Here is a 21,858-nt window from a genome sequence, read left to right on the forward strand (position 1 = left end):
AATGACTACTCTGTACCTGGATCTCCTCAATGGTGTGAACAATGAACGTGTCCTGCAGGTCCTCCATGGCCCCTTCCATCCAGTTATTGAAAGGGGCAGCTCGTTTGGCATATTCCAGGTACAACTGGTCAATTGTTTCCAGTAGCTTCTCTGTTCTCTGGGCATGCACAAAAAAAGAAAGAAAATCAGGAAAGAAGGTTAGAGAAGAATAATCACATAAATATGTGGGTTGTCTGAGCTGCTCCTTCCTTTCAGACCTCCTTGGTGCTCTCAGGATGGCACTACAGTAAAAGTCTCTCTGCTGTTAAGAGATTACACACAGGATGGTTTTTTTCCTCTGAGGGAAAAATTTGAGGGTCCTTTGAAATAAAACAAAACAAGGACAGTCTTTTCAAGCAGAATGAAATTACAAAACACATAAAAGTAGAAAAAAAATCAATAGCCTGAGCAAATGAATGGCATCATAATTGGGCTGGAAGGGGAAAAGCAGGATAAATACACTGAAATGTAGCTCTTGTTTACAGTCTAGGATGTTCTAGGAGTCCACAAAAGAGCTGAAATTGGTTGCTCGTGCCCACTGCAGCTTGTTTCCCACAAATGACGTACCCACATAATCCCAAAGGTCCAACTTGTAACATGTCTCACCTCCAAGGCTTCTCTACGTTTCTGGGTTAGGGCACCCAGATTATCCCACTGATCACAGATCTTCTGGCACCTGGCATTGACACTGGGAGAGTCGTAATAGTCCAGCTCACTATAAGGGGTGGGGAAAAAAGGACCAGAAGTCAAATAAAAACATTTTGGAGAAGAAAGAGAAACCAATTAGAAAACTGTATCAGCCTTGATGACAGGTTCAGACAAAGAGCTCATGGTCTCTGCAAGTAAAGTGAGCCAGGAAGACAGCAGTATCTAGTTTTGGAGACACTGTATGTTACGGTACATCAAACAGCACAGAACAGGAAGAAAAACAACCACCACCCAAGGCCTCAACAAACACTGGTGCTGGCTGCCTGATGGGAATAATTTGGCATTGGGGGAAGGGAGTACAGACCTTTGCTCAAACTGAGAATAAGCAGATTATGAGCAGAGCAATATGTCCCTGTATTCTCCTTAAGAACACCAAGCAGGCTAACTACCTGCATCTTGTACATCAGAATGGGCAGCAAAGATTTTATTATGAATGCAAAGAAGCTGGTTAAGGTTGTTCCAAGAGTTGCACAGTATGGGTGGCAAAGAATAGCCAAATTACACAATCCATCCATTTATTTAGGACAATCCCCGAATTACAGTGTAGGTTTCTCTTCTATATGCCTGACAGAGAGTGCTTTGCTGAGATGCCTGGCTGGCACTCATGAAAGATGGGCTGGTAAGAGTATGGCTGGGGAAAGGAGAGCACGGGGGTAAACTGAAGCTTGGGGTCTTGTATTGCTTCGTGCTCTTGGTTCTGCACATGGACAAAGAGGGAGAAACCTGCAGGCAGAGGGAGATCAGCCAAACTGTGAAGTGTCAGCCTCAAAAGAGAAAGCAGAATAACTCACTGGGCTACTGAGAGACCATGGGACATCTGATGAGCATTTCTCTAAGCAATAGTGCAGGTTTAAACAGTTTCTTCTTGCCTCCCTCAGCCTTGTTTCTTCCCACCATTGTATTGCCCTCCTGAGGTGTGTGGGCACAAGTGCTGGTGGGAGTCTTGCAGTAAACTAGTCAGGAAACTGATTTGGGCTAAAAATAACTTTTTCTTTGCTGGGTTTTTAATCCAGATCAGTTCCTTGATCTACTTTGCTGCAGAGACAGCACAGCAGATGAAAGAACTGCTTCTGAAAGCCTGGCTTGTAATGCAGCTGTTCTGGACCACTGCTGCTGGGGAGTGGAACATACCGTGTCCCCAAAACATGCCTGGCACAGGCAGCCGCAGTGGCTTCTTCCAGACCCTCTCCATCTCCCTGGCAGCGTATCTCTGGGCGAGAAAAGAGCTCAGCTACAGTTTTTCAGGGCATGGCCTCTTTCTAAGATGGAAAATGGCTTTTGGAAGGATGGCTGAGCCTGCTATTCCCACACTTTGGAAGAAATCACCTCTCTCCCCCAGCTTAGGGCCCAGCCCTTCCCCGTTGCTCTTAGAGCTGCAGCTGCTTTGGCTGGCATGTAGCGTGTGCTTTGGAAGTGGCAGGTCAGCTAATGCTTGCTGACTAGCCAGCCTCGGTTTTAATCTTACTGACATGGAGGATTGCCTTGAACTCTCCCCCTGTTCCAAGGTCAATCCTCCAGTGGACAAGGGAGCAATTCTGTAAACCCGTGTTGTTAAAGGAGATAATGATCTTGATCCAATAATCCTGACTTTTAAGAGAAAAACAGTCCTTCAGACAAAGAGTACTGATCTTAGCCCAGACACTAACTTAAGATAGGCCAGTGTGATATATAAATATTTTTAAAATAGGAAACAAAGTCAAAGCCAACTTGTTCAGACTGTTTTTGCCAAGAAACATGCAGGGTTTCAAAATCTCTCTCCCTGTGCTGCAGAGACCCGCTCTTTAACTACCTGCTATCCCTAGCAATCAACTGCCCACCCTGAGGAGAGTCCATTTCTCCTGGTAACCTGTGCCACTTGTCACCCCAGGAAAAGGAGTGGAGGTGAAGGTTTCCTAGCTGGAAGAAGCAGGGAGGGAGCTGAGCTGCTGTGAGGACAGGACACCCTGAAGCAAGAGCCGACTGGAGTCCATGTGGTGCAGTACTCCTGCGGCAAGGGGCCCAGGGTGGCAGCAGAGGCCATGATGGGCTCAAGCATCAGCAGGTGTTTTTCCTGCCAGAATAAGGAGGATTTTTTTTTTATAAGAAAGAGCAAACTGAGAGCCTGCTATCCTCTGCTGTTTCCTTCTGTTCCTGGAAAAGTATGATGGCATTACAATTCTGAAACCTAGGCAGGCACCAGCGGCAGGTCAGACTCTTTAGGAAAGGGTTCACAGCAGCATAATGATCTGGAAGAGGATGGAAACTTGGCTTGGGAATATAATACTGACGCCCCCGCATCAGCACCCACGACTCATCCGTTTTCTGGCCTGCTCTTGTAGTGCATCCGGATACTGGAGAGCAGTATCCTAGATACTGTTTGGAAACACTGGGACTTCCCAACATTTTTGTATGGAGATTGATTTATGTCTCTCCAGAGGGCAAAGGGCAAAGATGATTAAGCCTCTCTGGCCCCAAGGATGGGATGTGCGCTGGGGTGCCGTACTTCAGCTCTTGTGCAATAGCAGCAATCTGTTCCACGCGGTCCTGGTGTGCAGCCAGGTCGCTCTCAAAGGCCTCGTGTTTCTTCAGCAGGGCCTTTATCTCCGAGAGGGTAGCAGTTTCGTAATCCTTCTGCTGCAGCATTGCTTCCTTACCTGGGGAGGGAGCCAAAGGACAGGAGAGTGAAGGGCAGGACCCAACGCCCCCAAAGCCAGCTCCTGGCCACCAAGGCAGCCCTGGCACCCTGCTCCAGACACCCTGCTCGAGGCTTGCCCCCACGCATGGTGGCCTAGAGATGCACAATCCTCACTTTCAAATCAGGGAGTGTGAGTTTGCCATTAACAACAGAGAAGGGCACATAGTGCACCTCAAGCCAGTGCTGTCAGTTTATACTGGACTCGTCTCAGTACGTGCAAACTGGGCTATGCTGGTCCTCCAAATGCCAACTGTAGCATTTACAGTAGGGCAACTTTTTGTCTTCTCTGTAGCTCTTTTCTATCCAAAGTTCTCACTTTGCAATAGTTAGGGAATGCTGATGTGGCCGCATGATGTCGCAGAACAGAGATCAAGCTGATTTTCATGCATTATTTTCTAATAAAATAATAAATGAACCTGGCATTTTCGAGAGGAAAATCTCATGTAAGGACCTACGCATGATCCATCTCTTCCCCCCTACATAATGGACAGCACTATGTCAGGCAATAGGAAGCATGTAGGTTGGCATTACCATCTGTCCAGGACTCATGAATGGATGCTTTCTGCCGGAACTTCTCTGCCAGGTGATCCAGCCTCTCTAGCCTCCGGATCTCATTCAACAACCACTCCTCATAGCCCTTCTCAGCCTGCTCTAGGCCACCCCAGGCATTGTTTATATCCTAGAGACAGAAGCATGAGAAGAAAAGGCAGGTTAGAAGATGAAGGGGGAAGATGTATCTCAGCATTAGTCTCCACGAGCTACATGGCTCCAATTGGTTGGAGGGAGTGGATGTGGCTTTTAATCTCACAGGGTTGTGCAGAGATGAAATGCCAGACTTAAGATAAGCAGGACCAGCAGTCTCAGGATACACCTGTCTGCACAAGAGTCCCTCTCAAAACACTTCCCAACATGAAACTTTAAAAAAAAACCCAACCATTTTTCAATCAGAAAAAATGAGAGCCACCCAGACATCTCTTCATAAAGGCATGCAACTTGTGAAGACCCTCAGAGTCTGGTTTAGATACAGGGAAGCAATGATCGCTTGATCCTCTCTTATTATGGCCTCACTGAACTATATTCCGTAGGGTTCCTACCGCACAGTATCTCACCCTGAAGGCGGGCATGCTCTGCCCATCCATGGGTAGAAAAGGAGTCTCATTTTTTAGGCATGGGTGGGGTATATACGAGCAAGTTACACCCACTCACCGAGACCATTTTCCCTTCTGAAGGCATGAAGGCCGGCCTGTTGCTGAGCCGCAGCTTGGTCTGCAAGGTGTTGAAATTGATTTCAAGTTGGCACTTCTCTTGGACCTTGGGGGGCTTGTGCAGGCGACGGTAGTCCCGGAAGTCCTCCAGTTTCTGCTGCATGGCTTGCATGGTGTTCTCTGGGGCCCGGTTCTCCAGCCAGGGGATGGTGCGACGGATCCACTCCAGCAGCTGGAAAGAGCAATGACAAGAAGCGTTGAACTGAAAATTGTGTTAAAACTACAGGTGTTGCTCTGATCTCTTTAGGGACCATTTAATTTTATGCTTGCTGTCAGAAAGATTCTGCCACCAGCAGGGCTTGTAAACAAAAGTTTGCCAGCTTTTTTGGAAGTACTTTTTTTTTTTAATGAGCAGCATATTCCCTACCACACTAAGTAGAAGTGCTTGTTGCAGCACTCCCAATCCAATATGTTTAAGGCGTAGCTTTTGCACAATCAGGACCAAACGATGTCCTCAGATTACACTAAAGCCTTAGAGTTTTGCTGGACTGTTGCATAACTAAAGGACGCTGTAAATCATATTACCTCCAGAAGGATCTGACAGGGGAAATCAAGTCTAGCCTCTGGTTACACTTTTCCCACTCTAGCTTCCTTGAAGTCAGTGTTGCTCTTTGAATAGCCCTCCTTAGCAAAACCATCTGGGCAGCTGTCAAAATGATAATGCAATGGGCAGTCTATAGTTTGAGTGGAGAAGTGTCCTATGCTTTTCATACGAGGCTGAAACCAAGCTCAAGGTCTATGCTTGCCCTTCTGTTCTCCACCTTCCCCTCTGTGCTTATCTTCCACAAACATACTCCAGTCCACATTTGGTCACTTCTGTAGTTTCACAGCTGTCAGTCTGTCAGCCTCCTCAGTTAACCAAAGCAGCCTCCAGCTTGTATCTTACACAGATTCTTTCCAACTCTCAGCAAGTGCATATTTCTTTCCTCAATTATCTCTAACTTGCATTCTCTCTGATCCAATTCCTGACTTCTGTAGTATATGGGTATACAATTTGTATGAAAGATGTTATGAACTTGTATAGTCCTGAGGAATGCAAATTAAACCAGCTTGATTTTTCCTTTCATTTTAGCATTTCTGTGGTTGCTCTTAATAAACTGAGAAACTCAAAGCTGCTCTATGGAAGCTTTCTGTTTTAAAGTAGATTGCTCTTGTCTTTAAGGTAAGTTCGATGTTTAATTTTTCTCAAGCTAGAAGGGGAAAAAAAAATTTCCACGGAAATGTGGGCCAACAGCATTCCCCAAGACTAGTTACCAGTGTTATATGCAATTCCTTTCCACATACCACCACCCAGAAACCAACAGCACCATGGACACCTACATCACTGGCCAGTTTTTCGTAGTCTTCCATGAGCTGTTCGTTTTCTTGGTTGACTGCCAGCACCTTGCAGATACGATTTGCTGCTGTCTCCGCCTGACGAAGAGAAGAAAAACAGAAGGGAAAAGCGTAAAAAAAAAAGTACAAACCAAAGCTTGCAGCTTAGCTTCCTGCTACATACCTGTGGGTAAGTCTCCTACACTTGGCTCTAGCAACCTGTCTGCACTTCGAGACATCTGTCCTGACCGCTTTGCTTTCTATCTGATGTTCTAGAATTATTTTTCCTTTCTCAGGTGAACACATTCCTTCAGAGTTTCTCAGCTCTACTGATCCCACCCTACGTGTTGTGAGACAACCACATTTCTATGCTTTTTCTGAAGCTGCTTGTACGAGACAGCCCTGTTGTTTGCTTCCTAGGAGAGGGACCCTGGCTGCCTCTTTACAAAGACAGGGGGTTTCTACCACCACCTCCACTCTTCTCACCAGCATTCAGAGCTGCAACAGCAGTAACTGAGTGGTGTCAAGCTGATGAGACTCTCTACGTGCTTTTACCCCAGAAAGAACTACCTAAACTGAGTTAATCCATAGACTGGACTTTGGAAATTTCCTAATTTTGTTTGGAAGATAAAGTGCTAAATACTCCTCTTAACCTTAAATTCTGCCCAGCAGAGCTCTCTTCCAGCTTTCCCTGTATTTCTGGCTCTCATTACAGGGCCACCTCCTCCAGCATCTTGCCGCATGACACCTACCATGTATTCAAGGTCTCATGATCTTTCTGAGAAGACGATTTTTATTTTTTTTCCCCTTTATGGGTAATCTATCTGCTTACTCTCCCAAAACAAGTCTCACCAAAAAAGAGCCTGTTGTTACAATTTAGTTTTTTTGGTTTTTGCTCTCCCCCCACCCCCGCCCCCGCATTGTGGGCCCAAAACCTTGTTCTCTGCAGGGAGCTGAACACGTTAAAACATGAATTTGGAACAAAGTAAGGATCAGAAAAATCCCAGCTATGAACTGAGGAGCAGTCAGTCTTCCCTGGAGTGCCATGCATGTGTTTGGCATAAGGAACATACAGCAAGCTGATCCTTGCACAGCATGTATCTGTGGATATCAGCTCCCTTTATCATTACCGTGGTAGACGCCATGCCACAAAGGCTCAGAGGATGTGCCCCTGTGATGGGTGTCAGTGGATTGCTCAGCATCCTCTTACCCAGTACAGCTATCACCCTGGTGCCTGGGGAAGGTGCTAGAGCTACCCACAAGAGCTTTGTGGAGTGGTTCTCCTTACAACTAAGTGGAGTTGAAGAGGAGAGGGCACATGCCAAGACTACAACAGGCCAATTGCACATGGTGTTGTCCTGCCTTAAAACTATGTGCGGGACTGATGCCAAAAGAAGTTTCGCTGAGCTTATAGCTGGCAAGTTTCAACCTTTTTCTATTTTTAAAAGGCCTTTTATTATCTGTTTATTCAATCTCCAAGGCCATTTGAGAAAAATCCTCTAATTTTTGCAGCTGATGAGAGGCAGCAAGAATAGCAATAAAGTCATAGACTATACAGTGATGTATGGATTGCTAAGGTCCCAGGGGATCTGGCAATCTTATTCATTTATAAGAAGTGGTAAAAACATATATTCAGTCATCTGTCCCTTCACTAAAGCAGGGCAGCTAGCAGATACACAGAAATTAACTCATCTAAAACACATCAGAGGGACCTGTACAGGAGAAAGAGCAATTTCACCTAAAAAAAACCCCAACAAACTGTAAAAAGTGCAAACAATGGTTACATTTAAGAAAGCTTGTACTTTGTTCTGTTTTTAACTAAAGTTTGTACTTTAGTTAAAGCTCTTTGATATCCAGAGAAAACTTTATAGACATGGGACCAAACAGTATGTCAAAAAGACATTGCCAGAGCCCCACCATGATGTGCCTAGTGACTGCAGGGAACTGGTGGTGCCAAGTGTTTATCTCAATCATCCCAGGAGAGAAGCTCCCTGCACACTCTTAACTCTCTTCTTTTTATACCCCAGGAGCTCACTGCAGCAGCAACCAGCTGTGCAGGAGGGACCCCATTATGCGTAGGCATATTTACATGTATCTGACAACAGATTTCCTCCAGCTGCCCAAGTTTTTAAAAATATGTGTATGTATATATACGTGTTGAACATCTGTCCAAACACAAAAGCCCTCTCAATGACAGCAATTACGACATTATTTGTATTATCCTAAAGGCTGAAGTGTAGAGGCTTTCCCTTCCCTATCAGTACTTGCTTCCCTATGGTTCTTGACTACTCCAGAGCGCTCTGTGCAACAGTGTGCTGCTGCAGCAGCAGGAAAGGCTCTGTGGCCACTGTGACCATTAAAGTCATGAGCAACACATTACACTGACTTGCTTTGAGCATGGTAGGACAAAAGGATCCCAGTGCTTTCAGGTAATCTCCACAAATACCTCCGACGCTGCTGCTAATAAGCTGATCTGTGGTGATGGCAACCTTAGTCAAACACTTTCAGGTAAAAGAAGGGTGGCATGCTAAGATGTTTACATGAGGCCAAGGCAGCTCCCCCTACACTTTCATTAGTGGAGTGCGAAAAGCCATTTTGGCTTCCCCCCCACTGCTGAAGGCAATGATGCATTTTGGATGCTCACACTGACTCCAAACAAGCCAGGATGCCCACAAGGCACGGAGCAGCCCAGAGAAGATGCACCATCCTGGGGGCTGGAAGCTGCATACCTGTGTTCTCAGAGAACCTGTGTGAGCCGATCAGCTTCAGTACAGTGTCATGCTGACACATTACACTACTTGCACTCAGAGACTGTGGGGAGGGCAAGCCCAAGGCATTCTGCTCAATACCATGCTGCCATGTGATAGGCATGTGCTGTTTGGTGGACTCAAAATGGAAATCTGAATAGACAAAGTAGCAGTAATTTCTGTGCTTTTTGCCTTTTCTGTACTTCTCAACCCTGACTTAGACTGCCTAGGATGGAAGCGGAGTTAGCTGTCTCTCTAGCTCATGGATCCAGGTCTCTTTGCTGAGGAGGATCATAAAGGAAGGCACTCCCACTGTGCACTATGTAGGGAAGATGCCTGCCTGTTGCTGTCCTCTGGCCTTAGAGGACCACTCCAGAATACTGTGTGACAAACAATCTCTTAATAAAATGGTAAAACGTTAGTTAGAAATTTTCACCTCAGAAATCAAGTTTACAAAATATTAAGCCAACCAGTAATTGCATGCATTTAGTGTGAAAGTCAGAAGCAGTTAGAAAACAAGCAAACCAATCAAAGCAAGTATACCTACAAATATATATATATATAAAAAAAAATGGCATAAAGAAAAAGCAGTCATCTACACACAGAGGTCAGGCTGGGAACCCTGTACCTTCAAAGGCTCAGTATAAGAGAGTGAAAGAAGCAGAAAGCGGCTCATGGGACTTCCCCTTCAGGACTGGTGGCAGTAAGGAAAAATCTGAATGAAAAACGGAGCGATATCACAGTAAGTCCCCTAACCGTGCACAAGGCAGCAACACATTACAGTCTGGGCTGGGGCCTGCACTCAGTAATCACTTTGCATTTGCCCGGGGGTTTGAATCTGTGTAACTCAGCAGCTGGCTAATGTATGGCTAGGGCAACTCCAAAAAGGAGCTGTGCCCCTCCTGCCAGGACACAGCTGAGTTGCTGGCCCATCGGGACTGCTAAAAAATTAATAAATGATTAAATCTTTAATCTTCCCTATAAGCCAGTTAGACTACGTGGGACTGAAGCTTTAATAACTAAGAAGCTCCATCTCTAGTTCTTGCCCCAGTTATTTGGTTCAGGTCCTGAGGCAGTAAAAGGTTGTTTTCAGTTATACCTGGACACCTAGCATCCACCTAAATTGCTGATGAGAATATGGGACCTGCTGAGCAGGTTTCAAAATCATGGAATGGGTGCAGAGAGAAGAGGAAGGGATTGGCGAGGGGCATGGCTGCTCCTGCAGCAGGCCACAACCCTCCTCATATTGTGGTTTGCTGTTTCCTCAATCTGGAGTTCTTCAGGTTAAGCAGACAGCATGCAGCAGTCCCCCAGGGGCACCTGGCAAACAGCAGGCCTTATCACTGGGCTGGCATGAGTTCTGAGACTACAGTCTTCCTGGGCAAGTATCAGCTGGCTGGAGCTTGCAGCCTGGTTTTAAGCATTTTGAACTGTTCACAAAGCAGGATCCTTGCAGAAACGTTATGATTACACAAATTATGCCAAATGGGCAAGTCTATTGCACTGCTGTGGGACACATTCCCAGTTCCTTGAAAAAAAGACAGTATCACATAATTTATACGAAACAGGGCAGAGAACAAAAAGCTTGAACTAAAGAGCTGCTCCCTGGAACCTACTGCCTGCATTTGCCCCTCTGAAAGCCAGCATCAGCATGGTATCTGCATCAATGCTGTGACCATCAGCAATGCTTTGTACAAAAGTGATGGACTCTTCCTGGAGTCAAGTTAGCCCTCAAGCTGGGCAACACATGGATTGCGTCTCAAATAGAAAATGCCTAGTGAGAGAAAGAAGTTGTGGCTGGGGGAAACAGGGAGATTTTACATCTATTCGTAACATGAAGAATGTAGTCTTGAACTTTGTATTTTATTGTTCCAAGGCCTACCATCTGAAATTAGCAGTGACCTTGTGGAAAGGCTGCAGCCCAGTGAGGCTATCGCATGGGATGAAAGGATGGACCTTTTTCTTCTATTCAAAGAACTGCAGGGAAATTGCTGTTTTGGAGGAAGTTTGCCCAAAGGCGAACTGTGACTATTTGGTTCCTCTGAGGACAAATGTCCCGATGTCAGCTAAAGAGACTTTGGAGTAAAGAAGAAGCAGAGGAAGAAGGACTGAAGTTATGGAAATGTGCAAAGCAGAGGAAAGAGATATAGAACATATAGGTGGTTTGGGAAACAGAGGACAATGACCAGGGAGAAGCAAGGAATGGAGACGCATATGAGTTTGGTAAAGCTCAAGGCCTGGTAGGAATGCACTTTGTGGCTGGAGCACAAAAGTGCTATGTAACCAGCTCACAGATGATTCAGCCTAGGAAAAGACCACTGACCTAGCGGGGGCTGAGTGTGGAAGGCAGGATGTCAGCTCAAGAGGGACAGGCTGTGATTTCCTGGAGTAGACTGATTTGATTTGGTAGTTCTGGAGGCACATCGCCTGGCCAGGATGATGCCCACTAATCTCTGAAAGGGTATCGACTCGGTCAGAGCAGACATTCATTCATCTTTCGATGTCAGCTTTACAAAATGCTTTCTCCACCACTGGGGTGTGAAACTGGAGGGAAGGAGCAGCTCAAGTCTGTTCGGAAGGATGTTTACATCACTTCTCCAGTAAGACAACAGATGGCACATCCAAGCGCACTGCTGGATGCATTGAGCTTCCCTGCAAACGCCCTGGGGCGGAAGGGGGTCTGACACGTTCCTCGGTGGAGAGGAGTGGTGGGCAGGGCAGGGAATGGGGAGGGGGTTGTTAGCGGTAAAGTCTCACCTTCTGCGCCCCTGAGAAGGCGTGGTAGTAACATGAGACATAGGTCATTATGGCCTTCTCATCCGGCCTTAGCGTGCCTATAATATCTGTGCAGAGAAGGAAAAGAGGTTGAAAGGATAAAGTAAGAAGCAGCACATAGAATAAAACAAAACAGTCATGGGTGGCGTGAGAGAGGGGGAGAAAACTTCCCATCATGCATTGCAGGACAGGCCAAACAGATTTCCATGCGGAGAGCTGGGAATTCGGATCAGAAGGTGGCTAGCAGCGTTGGCTTGTGGCTCAAAGCGGTACCCCTCCCTCCCACCCCTCCAATCCAGGGGGATCCCAAACTGAGGATCTGGGCTCTGCACCTTCACAGTTGCGGTCTGGAGGCCTGGCCCAAGGATGCAAATAGTCTGTTTGGAGGTTTGAATGCCTGCGCTCAAGGCCTTTCTGTACGCCAAGGAGCTAGAGATCAGAGCCTTCCTACGCAGTGTGCTTCCTACACAGTATCTGCTCTGCTGCAACACGCACTGCCTGTTCCTACTGCACTGAAGTACAGGCGGCTGCTTGGTTTTGGCGAGAGATGTGTACAGTGTTTCACCCACAAAATGTTTTCCTTAAGTGACTCCATTACCAACAGGAAAATGGCTAAGCCAGACACAGCAAGAATTCAACTGCCCGATTTCCAGCATGATGGGTGAGAAAAGAGGAAAAAAAGAAACAAATGAACAAAATCAGGCATCTCAGTCCTGATAAGCAATGCTCTGTTTGCAAAATCACCATGGATGTACTTGTTAGACATGCTTTGTAAGCCCCAGGTGAACCGGGACTGAATTTGTGGCGCAACTCAAGAAAGCAGCAGGTTCAGACCTTGAAGCAAGGGTGTGGGAACCTGCAGCATATGCAAGGTAAAGATAAAGCTTTGGGTATTCATTGAACCCTTCATAAAACCACTAAGTCAGCTCTGTTCCCTCATCTTTGAAAAAGAAAAAAAAAAAAAAAAAGTGAGTAGGTATCAGCATTGTTTCCAGTGGGGGCAGGCTGCAGTGTCCTGCTGAGCAGAGCATCTATGTGGTGGCGTCCACCTTTGTGAGACCAAGCTCAGACTTCCCAGGAACACGGGGTACAGTCCTCAGCCAACAGGGCAGCAGTTTGGAAGGTAAATGGAGAAGGCAGAGCTCCCCGCTCCCTCAGATTCGTGCCACAGGATAGATAAGTGCCACAGGAAGTAATATTGACTATAGGGAAATGGGACTCCTGGCTCCCTTGCCCCATGTATTATGTCTGGGGCACCCCTTTGAACCAACAGCCAACTCTACCAAGAACATAATAATAAAGATGCCCGTAGCTAGAGAGGAGAGAGAGAAAGAAAAAAAGGTTTGGACATTAGCAACGGCACCAGGTGTGCTCTGTGGAGGGAGCTTGGGATCCTGCGATACCTTCTGGGCTCCTGAGAAGGCGTGGTAGAAGCTAGAAACATAGGTCATGATGGCTTTCTCGTCAGGACGGGCAGTTCCAACAATGTCTGTCAAAAAAAACCTCACGTTAAGAGCATAATCAACTGATGGGAGGAAAGCAAAGGAGCGGGAAAACCACAACTGTCCAGGAGGCCTGCTGGGGTATATGCTTGTCATAGCAACTCCACAGGGCTTCCCAGCATTCCCCGGAAGATGTGTCTCTCTCAGAAGCCAGGATCACCCTCCTGGTTCCCCTCCCTCATGATAAAATTGTTTCCAGGATCTGGCCAGGCCAATGCAGCCATATGTCAGCATGTCGCATGTCACAGCACTTCCCCATCCTGAGAACATTACTGTGATTGATGGGTTGAATCAAAACAAACTGGCAGCAGGTTGACATGACTTTTATAGATGTATTATACTGCAATTCCTCCATGCAGTTCTTCAGGAAAGATCCCTTCTCCCTTCCTTTCCATGCCCCCATCCTCCATTTCAACACAATGATGGCTTGAATTTCAAAAGGCCCTTTCATTAGTTGCAGAGGAAACTCAACACCTCTAGAGATCAGAATTAATGGTGTGGAGCAACGCGCATTAGCTCCACTCCATGAGGGAGGAGAGTGATCAGGAAAGAGCAATGGGAGCTCCTGCAAGGGGCCCTCTTCATTACTGCTAGCTTTGCTGAGATCTGAAGCTAGATCCACTTATTTTGGCAGTGGCTTTATTTCCTACAGAAAGGCAGGAGGCACTTGAATGTACTCCAGAAACCTCATTATTTTTTGTGACCTCAGCATGATGAATGCAGGGAAAGCAAGACTCATCCCTGGGGATGGGAAATACTACCTCAGAATACGAACACCCTAGTTACCCAAATATAGGTTCACTGGGTTCAGCTGTCCTATCACCATCTTTCCCCCTTGTTCCTCTCACTCTCTTATTTAACAAAAGCCTTTAATTACTTCTCCTGTCCAAACCTAGCCTGAAATACAGCTTCTACCATTGAAACCAGCTGGCTTCAGGCAAACAGCCAACAACCAGTGAACTATTTCAGGCTGTTGTTTCTACTCCAGAGTTACAGTCTTCAAAACCTATTGCCAAGCTGGTCCCGACAAGGCTCTGAAAAGTAATCCTTGCTGTCCCAGTGGTCTCAGGGAAGTGGTCACAGTCAGTAGCAAAAGCACCTCTGAACAATATGGACCTCTGCCTTGGTCTCCAGACCCAGCCAGTGAGAGATCTTCATGCCCAACACTTCTGAGTAGTCAAGAAGAAGCAGTTTATAACACTAATATCATGCCCCAAAAAGGAAGATCACCAGCAATATCAGAAAGAGCCCAAAAAAATTCTGGAGCAAAAGGAACGCAGTCCTGCACCATACGTTAACTCAGTATTAAGCCCGATTCTTGAAAGGGAATACTTTAGTCAGCAGTGGACATAGCCAGGTGTTACTCATCTCTGCCTAGTGTGTCAGTCTCAGGTTAAGATCTCCACACCAGACTCAGAAGACTGAGGGGCACAGGAGGAAGAGGAAAGAACACGCGATTCATTATTCCATTGTAACTTTTTCCCTATACATTTAGTATGTGGTCATGGAGGGAGCATTCAGAGGTTACTGAATTCTTGTACAATTCAAGTCCACCTAGAAGATGTGGGAAATTTCTTGAGAAAAAGCAAGTTAAAAGCCACTAGGTTCTACTTTACCTTCTGCATCCAGCATCTTGGGAATATCCAGGTATTTCTCAGCCACATCAAAAGCTGTGTTTAGATTAGTGAGAGGATCATCCTGGGAAAGAAACAAAGCCAGAGCATTAGCATCAACTTGTAACAAGGTACAGAGCATTTCTCTCAGAACAGAGATATTGTGCTTGGTTTGGTTCAGGTAACTGTGCTGGTCCAGACAAAATTATGTATGAATCCTCATGTAGCAGGATGAAATAATTAGCTTCCTTTTGAAGCAGAGCCTGGAGACTCATGATATAATAATTAATCCATGCACTTGCAACAAGAAGGAATAATACATTTTGTCTTGAACCTAGTTTGAAGTAAAATTAGCTTCACATCATACTGATAGTAAACGGCCATATCTCACATTTACTTCTCATGCTTATATTAGCTTTGCAACTTCCCTTTTAACAAACTGCAGAGCCGTGTGTCTGTTAGAACATCTAAGCAATACTGAAATAGTAACAACATCTGCAACGGGTGCTGTCCTTAGCTAGTGTACAGTTTGTTGAACACCAGTTGAGTGGGAGGAACAGAAATGTTTTAACAAATCTCTACAAAATAAATATATATAAAAAAACCCGTTTTGTCTGAGTATTGCTTTTCCTCCTAGTCACTGCACAGGACTTGTCATTTCCTTAGTACATTTCTATTCCTCTATATAGAAGCTTTCTGCTGTGGCAGGATGCACTTCAGATACAGACATCAATACACAGTAATCAAATCCTAAACAAAGTTAAATGTGACTTATCACATCGTGAGTCATATCACAAAGGTAACTAGATTTTAAAGAGCCACACAAGAGAATATGAAACGCAGATGTCACTGGAAATGAAAGACCTCTGCAAATTGTTTCCAGCATTCAAACATAATGATTGTTAAGTGCTGGGTCCTGCACTTGGGTCACAACAACCCCATGCAATGCTAGAGGCTTGGGGAAGAGTGGCTGGAAAGCTGCCCGGCAGAAAAGGACCTGGGGGCGTTCGTTGACAGCTGGCTGGATATGTTTTTTACTATCCTCCAGTCACAAGAAACCACCCTATGCCATGGAACTGGAGGCTGGTACCATTTCAACTTCAGCCCACATGTCTCCTGTGCCTCCTGTGGAGAGACCTCTATGAACCAAAAGTGTAACCAAAAGCCTTATTTGGGAAGGTGACACTAGCTTCTCAATAGATACTGTACGTTGTTTACTATGTATAGACAGGGCCTTAGCTCCGTTTAGGAAGGGAAAGTAAAGGCCTTTCTTTCACTCAAGTGCAGGAGAATACAAAAATGCCAAGTGGCAGCTCCCTCGCCAGTTTTCCCGTAGCTCATGTGACGTTTTCTACATCTGTAGAAATGTCACCACTGTGTACCAAATTTCAATCTATGCTGACCAGATATGACCACCATGGCATTGCTAGTGCCCTGACAGTGTTTAGTATTAACACAGACCCTTTCTTAGCACAGATCCATCTGAATGAGCTGTCTGAAGATCTGTCAGCCTCCCCTGGAGGAAAGGGAGGAGCAAATTCACTGCAGATAGCTTTCCTATCAGTTCGCAAGTAAGAACACCAGGAGCAATGTTGCCAAAGGTTAAAAAGAAATTTTAAGCTGGAAGTTGGGTGAGGTTTCCTGATGGGAAAACTTACTGGGCTTGGGCACTCCCAAAGGAAGGGCTGGGAGTCTTAAAATGCGGGAACCTGGAGACTCACCTAGATGAAGCCAGCAGACTTCTACTTTGTATGTAAGAAAGATGTGTGATCACATAGTCTCTTGGGGAATGAAGCTAAAGACAGTGCTACTGAAAGCAAGCTACGTAAGCCCAAGACTAGCTCCAAGATGAGCATAGAGCTAAACCTTGAGCAAGACCCTGTTCTCTGTGGGAAAAGCTTCACCCCTCATGGACAGCGGTGTTGCTCATCATGAAGGTGATACTTCTTTGTGCAAGAGACGGGGTTTCCCTGGGGGCTTGTCCAAGACTACAACAGAGTCTTGAGCCCTGTGAAACTCCTCCAAACTCCACTGGTTTCAATTCCATCCCATCATACACCATGATTTCAAATTGCCTGTTTCAATTGACTCCCATGAAAAGGGATAAAGTAGTAAAGACTGGCCTGGCAGCTCCAAGCCTTGCAGTGCAGTGCTGCAGCACCACATCTGCAGGCACGTTTTAGGGACCCAAGGGCAGCAGAGGAAAAAAAGCCAAGTCACTTGTCCCCTGATTCCTTCCACAGCTGAAACACCCCCCCCAGAAAAGCACTGACCCAGATGAAGTTCTGCAGAGGGGCCTTGGTTCCCACTCTGCTTATGTGAATGTAGAAATGGCAGAGACAGAAAGAGGAGCAGTAATTTATCAGGCTCTATCTGGGCCAACCACAAGGAAAGCTATAGTTTCAACACAGAGGAATTATGTTGTTTTGATGGTGGCAGATAGCAAACCTGCCTGAAACAGATGGCACGTTCCCTGCTTTTGCTGACTAAAGACTACCGCAGCTCCTCCTCTTTGACCACGACCCTAACTCACACAGGGAGTCTTCTCCCCTCCCCCAGCTATTGCCAAGTGCTTGCGGCATACAAGGTTGCCATGGCAATTATTGCAGTGTGACATAAAAAAAAAATCTTCTATTAACTAGCAATCAGGGAAAGAGATGGAGGGGGAGGAAAATCAAGAGAGAGCAAGCACTTACTATATCTGACAGAGTTGAAGACACTAGGAAAGAAATCTATTGGTACAACTCATGTTTTCAGGAATATCTGTAATAAACGCATCCAACACGGCAGTACACAGACCACATTTCTATATGGATTGTGGTGTATGAGGGGGTGTCTGAGCCATCAGTCAACCATTGTACTTGATAAAAAGATCTGAGATGTGGCTCACAGTTGAGCTACAGTCGGGGGTAAAAGGAGGAAGGGAAACCCCATCTTCTGCATATTCCCCACATGCAGATCATGAGCTGAATCTCGAGATCTTATCTACAGTGAGCTGAACAATAGCAGATAGATCTGCACCGAACAGAAACCATCTAACCAAGTAAGTAGTTGTGGTGTCAGGGAATCACTGACACCGAGCTGGGTGGACTAGGAAAAAGAGCTATGAACATAAACTCAATACAAAACTGTGCTGACTAAAGAAGTTGCTAATTTTTGTGAAGAAGACATGCAGCTACCTTTTGTTAGCATACGCTGCCAATACATGGTCTGTAGCATAGACACTGCCTCTGTGAAGGAGCAGAAAACACTAAAGCTGCGCCAGAATGCTGCCCAAACAGGAGGTACAATGCAGACCTATCGGCAGCTTGGACTGATGCTCACCTCTATCTTATACGTGCGTGTGTGTGTACACAGAAACACATGGAACATTGTCAAAGGCACACAGAACTGAGATGTCATTAATCAGTCCCTAGAGTTGGCAGAGACCTGGAGATGGAACTCTGATCTACCATCCACTGTGATGGCTGCTTCTCAGGAGCCTTTCTCATGTCTTTCTCTGCAAGGTAAGTCCCCTGCAGAACCAGGGATGATTCAAAATGTTGGGGCTGGTTTGTTTGTTTGTTTGCTTGTTTTTGAGGGAAGGGCGAGAGGAGAAGTAGGCTCCAAGGAGAAGGGCAAGAATCAGTTGAATTGAGCCAAAGGGAGGAGAAAAGAGCATTAAAGGAGGAAGCAAGTGACAGAAATAGTCCAGGCAAATAACTGTGTTTATGAAGGTGCCGTGTCTATGTCCTACATTCTACAATATGGGTTTCAAAGATCTAGCATGAAAAAGGCAATTTCCCTTCAGCACACATCAACTGCCAGAGCTAAAGGCTAGTCTCTTTGCAGCTATTTTCTCAAGATTTCAGCTATGGCAGAGTTCTCAAACATACATTTAATCTCATGCCTTTAGAGTAATCAAGGCAGAAAAACAATAAAAATGATACAGAAAGAGTCAGAAGACTGCAGGAAGGCAGTGGGAACCTGATGAAGGATGGGATCAAAGGCAAGTGGAGAACAAAAAGCTCTGGTCCCCTTTAACCTTACTCCAAGGAGGACAAATCCCTTCCCATCTACGTTCATTTTGGCTAGGACAATCACCCTCCCTTTCACCTTAAAAAGCCTGCAGGCAATATGACCAAATAACTTTCTTTCCCTCACTCTCATTTTTCTTGGGTTTGGCTAAGGGCTTTGTTGATAACAGAGAGTGCTGTAGCATTTACACGGCTGGAGTTGTCAGACACACGCTGCTCAGCTGCTTTTATTTTCCCAAGATCAGGCACTGAAAATGTAGCTCTAATAATTCCTTTTCTTATTGCTGCTGTTTATGTAAACAGGTACAGTCTCTTCCCACTGTTTATTCATCATGTGCTGACTCCAGACACTAAAACTGATCAGATAATATAATTGACTGCTCTGCAAGACAGTAAAGATCCACAAGGTTACTGAAAAGCAGAGCAGGCATTGTACTATTCACTGCCTCAAGGATGCAGCTAATTTGACTAACTCATTTACATATTGTCTATTTGCACAGCAATCCAAGAGCTCAAGTTCGAATTTAATGGGCTTCTATGTTTATTTCCCTAGCTAACATTGAACACGTATCCACTTTATAACACCCAGCCTCTGTAATCAGATGGTCAAACTTTTTGTGTATTAGCCTCAGTAACAACACATGAATTATGCTCTTGGTGACATTTCACTCCACATGTTCACAGATATAATGAAACCGGATCTCAGGAGACTGCAGGAATGCCAATAGGATGGGAACCCGGTTTGGTCTTCCATCACCCTGCGGGGTTCAAGACACTGCTGGCAGCACATACCACTGAACGCTTAGTCTCATCATCCACTTAGCAATCTTGTCTTCAAGACACACAGGAATCAAACTTTGGAGAAGCTAGATATCATGTTACCAGTGGCACTTTTTAAAGTAAAATTCAGTGTTACGGCAAATGCTTTTCTGGCATCTGATACCTACACGCTAGGAGAAGCTCAGTACTGCAAATGGCTCAGTGCTAAGCTGGGAGCATGTGACAAGTGTCCAGTGAGGACACAGAGACCCCCTCAATGAGCTTGAACACCAGGTAACTGGTTTATATCCAACTCTCCACAGAAATGGTAAGTCTGATTTGACTTGCTAGTCTGTGACATTAGCACAGAACTAGTCTCACATTTGGTGTTAATGAATTTGCCAGCTTTTGCTCATCAGCTGGGGTTGGGGCACGTGTCTCTCATAAGGCAGTCTGAAAGCAGAGAAAGGCGAGCAGGAAGCTCATTAAGTTCACGCTTCACTAAGAAGCCTGAATGTACTGATTCATCCCTCCTTCCTTCCCCCCCAGTCCTGCAACTGCCAGCTTGTGCTGAAGTTCTCCAATTATGTTTATCAAGCTAATTCTTCTCCCTCTTTACTTCCAAGGAGCCAAGCATCTGGTCTGACAAAAAAATTGTGTTGTACCTTTCGTAGCTTCCCGTAGTCGATGAGCTCTGGACGGTGTCTATGAATTAAAGCGCAGAAACCAAGGCCATCCTTCCAACTACAAGAAAGACAGAAGATAGCACAATGAACAGTGGTCAGCCAGGGAGGGACACAGTGACAAGCATGAGGGAAGGCACCAAGACAGCAGGACAACTAATTCTGGTTTAGTTTCTGGCCAATGGTGCTTCTGTAACTGCTGGGAAGGAGGCATGTCTTGTACCTGCATGAGACTGCAATAAAGATTCCTTTCAATTCCTGCAAAAATCCACTGTAATTAGGATTTGTTGTTTGCATTGCCACCTCCTTTTTGCCAGTTGTCTGTGCTGAACTCTCTGTGCATGTCCCATGGAGCATGTAAGGACAGGTGTAGAGCTCGGGTTGAAAAAAGGTGTAGATACAAGGCTTAAAGAAGGAACAAGTGCATTCCTTAGGGAAAAGGCAGATGCCCGTAGCTAGCTCCACTACACTACTGCCTACCATGGATGGCACTTAAGCTCTCAAAAAAGCGCTTTACATTTATATGGTTCATACAGCTCTCCAAGACATGCTGGAAAAAGCGCTACTATGCAGAATCTTCACTGGAACATCTGCCAATTTGGAAATATTAGAGCAGAGCAAGAAAACATGTCATCCATTTCCAACTCTGCCATACTACAGAGTTTCTGGTGCAGCCCTTATTTCATGGCTCCTAAAGCGTTCTGAGTTTCCACAAAGCAAAAGCTGTCTTGCTTGGCCCAGGCATATATGCTGCTGTCAGAAGACTTAATGCTCTGAAGAACTTTATGAAAGCAGCAATTGTAACTAGAATGAGGAATTGGGATGTAGGTACTTGGATCCTCTTATAACCTCTGCCTTTAATTTTCTAGGTCTCTCTGGACTACACTGTTACTTTGTAACGTGCATCTGCATTGCCTTGGGAGGTCTGTCAGGAACATTGTTGGATGTAACAAGAGACATATGAAAATAACACAGATTGTAAAGCTAAAATCTTGCCTGTAACTCACCTGATATGGAAGTTCTGGATGTTTACATTTTTGTAGGGGGCTGTCTTCCTCTGACACCATAACAAAAGTCCTTCTTTAGCAGATGTCTCTAAAAGAAAGCAAGCAAGCATACCAATTAACTCATTTTCTTAGAAAGCAGGAGTCTCTGAGGCATATGCTATAAAAACATGACCAACTTCTCTTTGGTAGAGACTGTGCTGAACTGTGCTTTATTTAATTTCACTTCTCAGAAAATTCTTTGTTTGGAAGAGTCTACTGGGATAGTTTTGTTGCTAATATTTTCTTAATGAGGTTCTGTAATGAGGAGATAGCTTTTCGGGATTAGAGAGGAGAGTTTTATAGGACTTGTAAGAGATAGGTCCATTTTCAGTGCTAGTTCCTGAATCAGCCTGCAAGAAAAGCCAACATCAAAGCTGGCTTTCAGGCTTCGCCATCTTTTTGAGCTGCTCTTAAAATCTCTTACAAGAAGAGGATGTGAAAAACTCTTCTCAGTATACCTGAACTTGGCCAGAAATGTCAGTGAGATGACAGGGCAGCTTGGGAAGGGTAGTTCCCTAGGATCTTCCAGTGACTCACATAAGCACATTCTGGGCCTTTTAAGTGGCAAAGCCATTTAGTTACTCCAATTCATTGTTGAACAGCAGCTAGAAAGAACTAAGGTTTACCTTCAACTGAGATATCCTGAATGGCAAAACGAAGGATGATGGTCCAGATCATTCCAAGAGTCATTTTAACATTGCCATCCACGATTTCTAT

General features: G+C 45.3%; 1 protein-coding gene across 3 annotated transcripts in view; it reads right to left on the bottom strand.

Annotated features, from left to right (window-relative positions):
• ACTN1 (actinin alpha 1) overlaps positions 1 to 21,858 on the bottom strand; it is a 92,292-nt gene that overhangs the window by 12,893 nt on the left and 57,541 nt on the right. For all 3 annotated transcript variants that reach the window (XM_054198805.1, XM_054198806.1, XM_054198804.1), the window contains exons 4-14: positions 21,768 to 21,854; positions 21,103 to 21,190; positions 20,078 to 20,156; positions 14,641 to 14,722; positions 12,926 to 13,011; positions 6,007 to 6,099; positions 4,628 to 4,858; positions 3,953 to 4,100; positions 3,230 to 3,380; positions 646 to 754; positions 17 to 157 (exon numbers count right to left, since the gene is read on the bottom strand). In XM_054198805.1, coding sequence (XP_054054780.1) covers positions 17 to 157; positions 646 to 754; positions 3,230 to 3,380; positions 3,953 to 4,100; positions 4,628 to 4,858; positions 6,007 to 6,099; positions 12,926 to 13,011; positions 14,641 to 14,722; positions 20,078 to 20,156; positions 21,103 to 21,190; positions 21,768 to 21,854 — 1,295 coding nt within the window. The remainder of the gene's footprint in view (positions 1 to 16; positions 158 to 645; positions 755 to 3,229; positions 3,381 to 3,952; positions 4,101 to 4,627; positions 4,859 to 6,006; positions 6,100 to 12,925; positions 13,012 to 14,640; positions 14,723 to 20,077; positions 20,157 to 21,102; positions 21,191 to 21,767; positions 21,855 to 21,858) is intronic.

The sequence above is a fragment of the Rissa tridactyla genome, chromosome 4 (assembly GCF_028500815.1).
Source record: "Rissa tridactyla isolate bRisTri1 chromosome 4, bRisTri1.patW.cur.20221130, whole genome shotgun sequence".
Classification (NCBI taxonomy): Eukaryota; Metazoa; Chordata; class Aves; order Charadriiformes; family Laridae; genus Rissa; species Rissa tridactyla.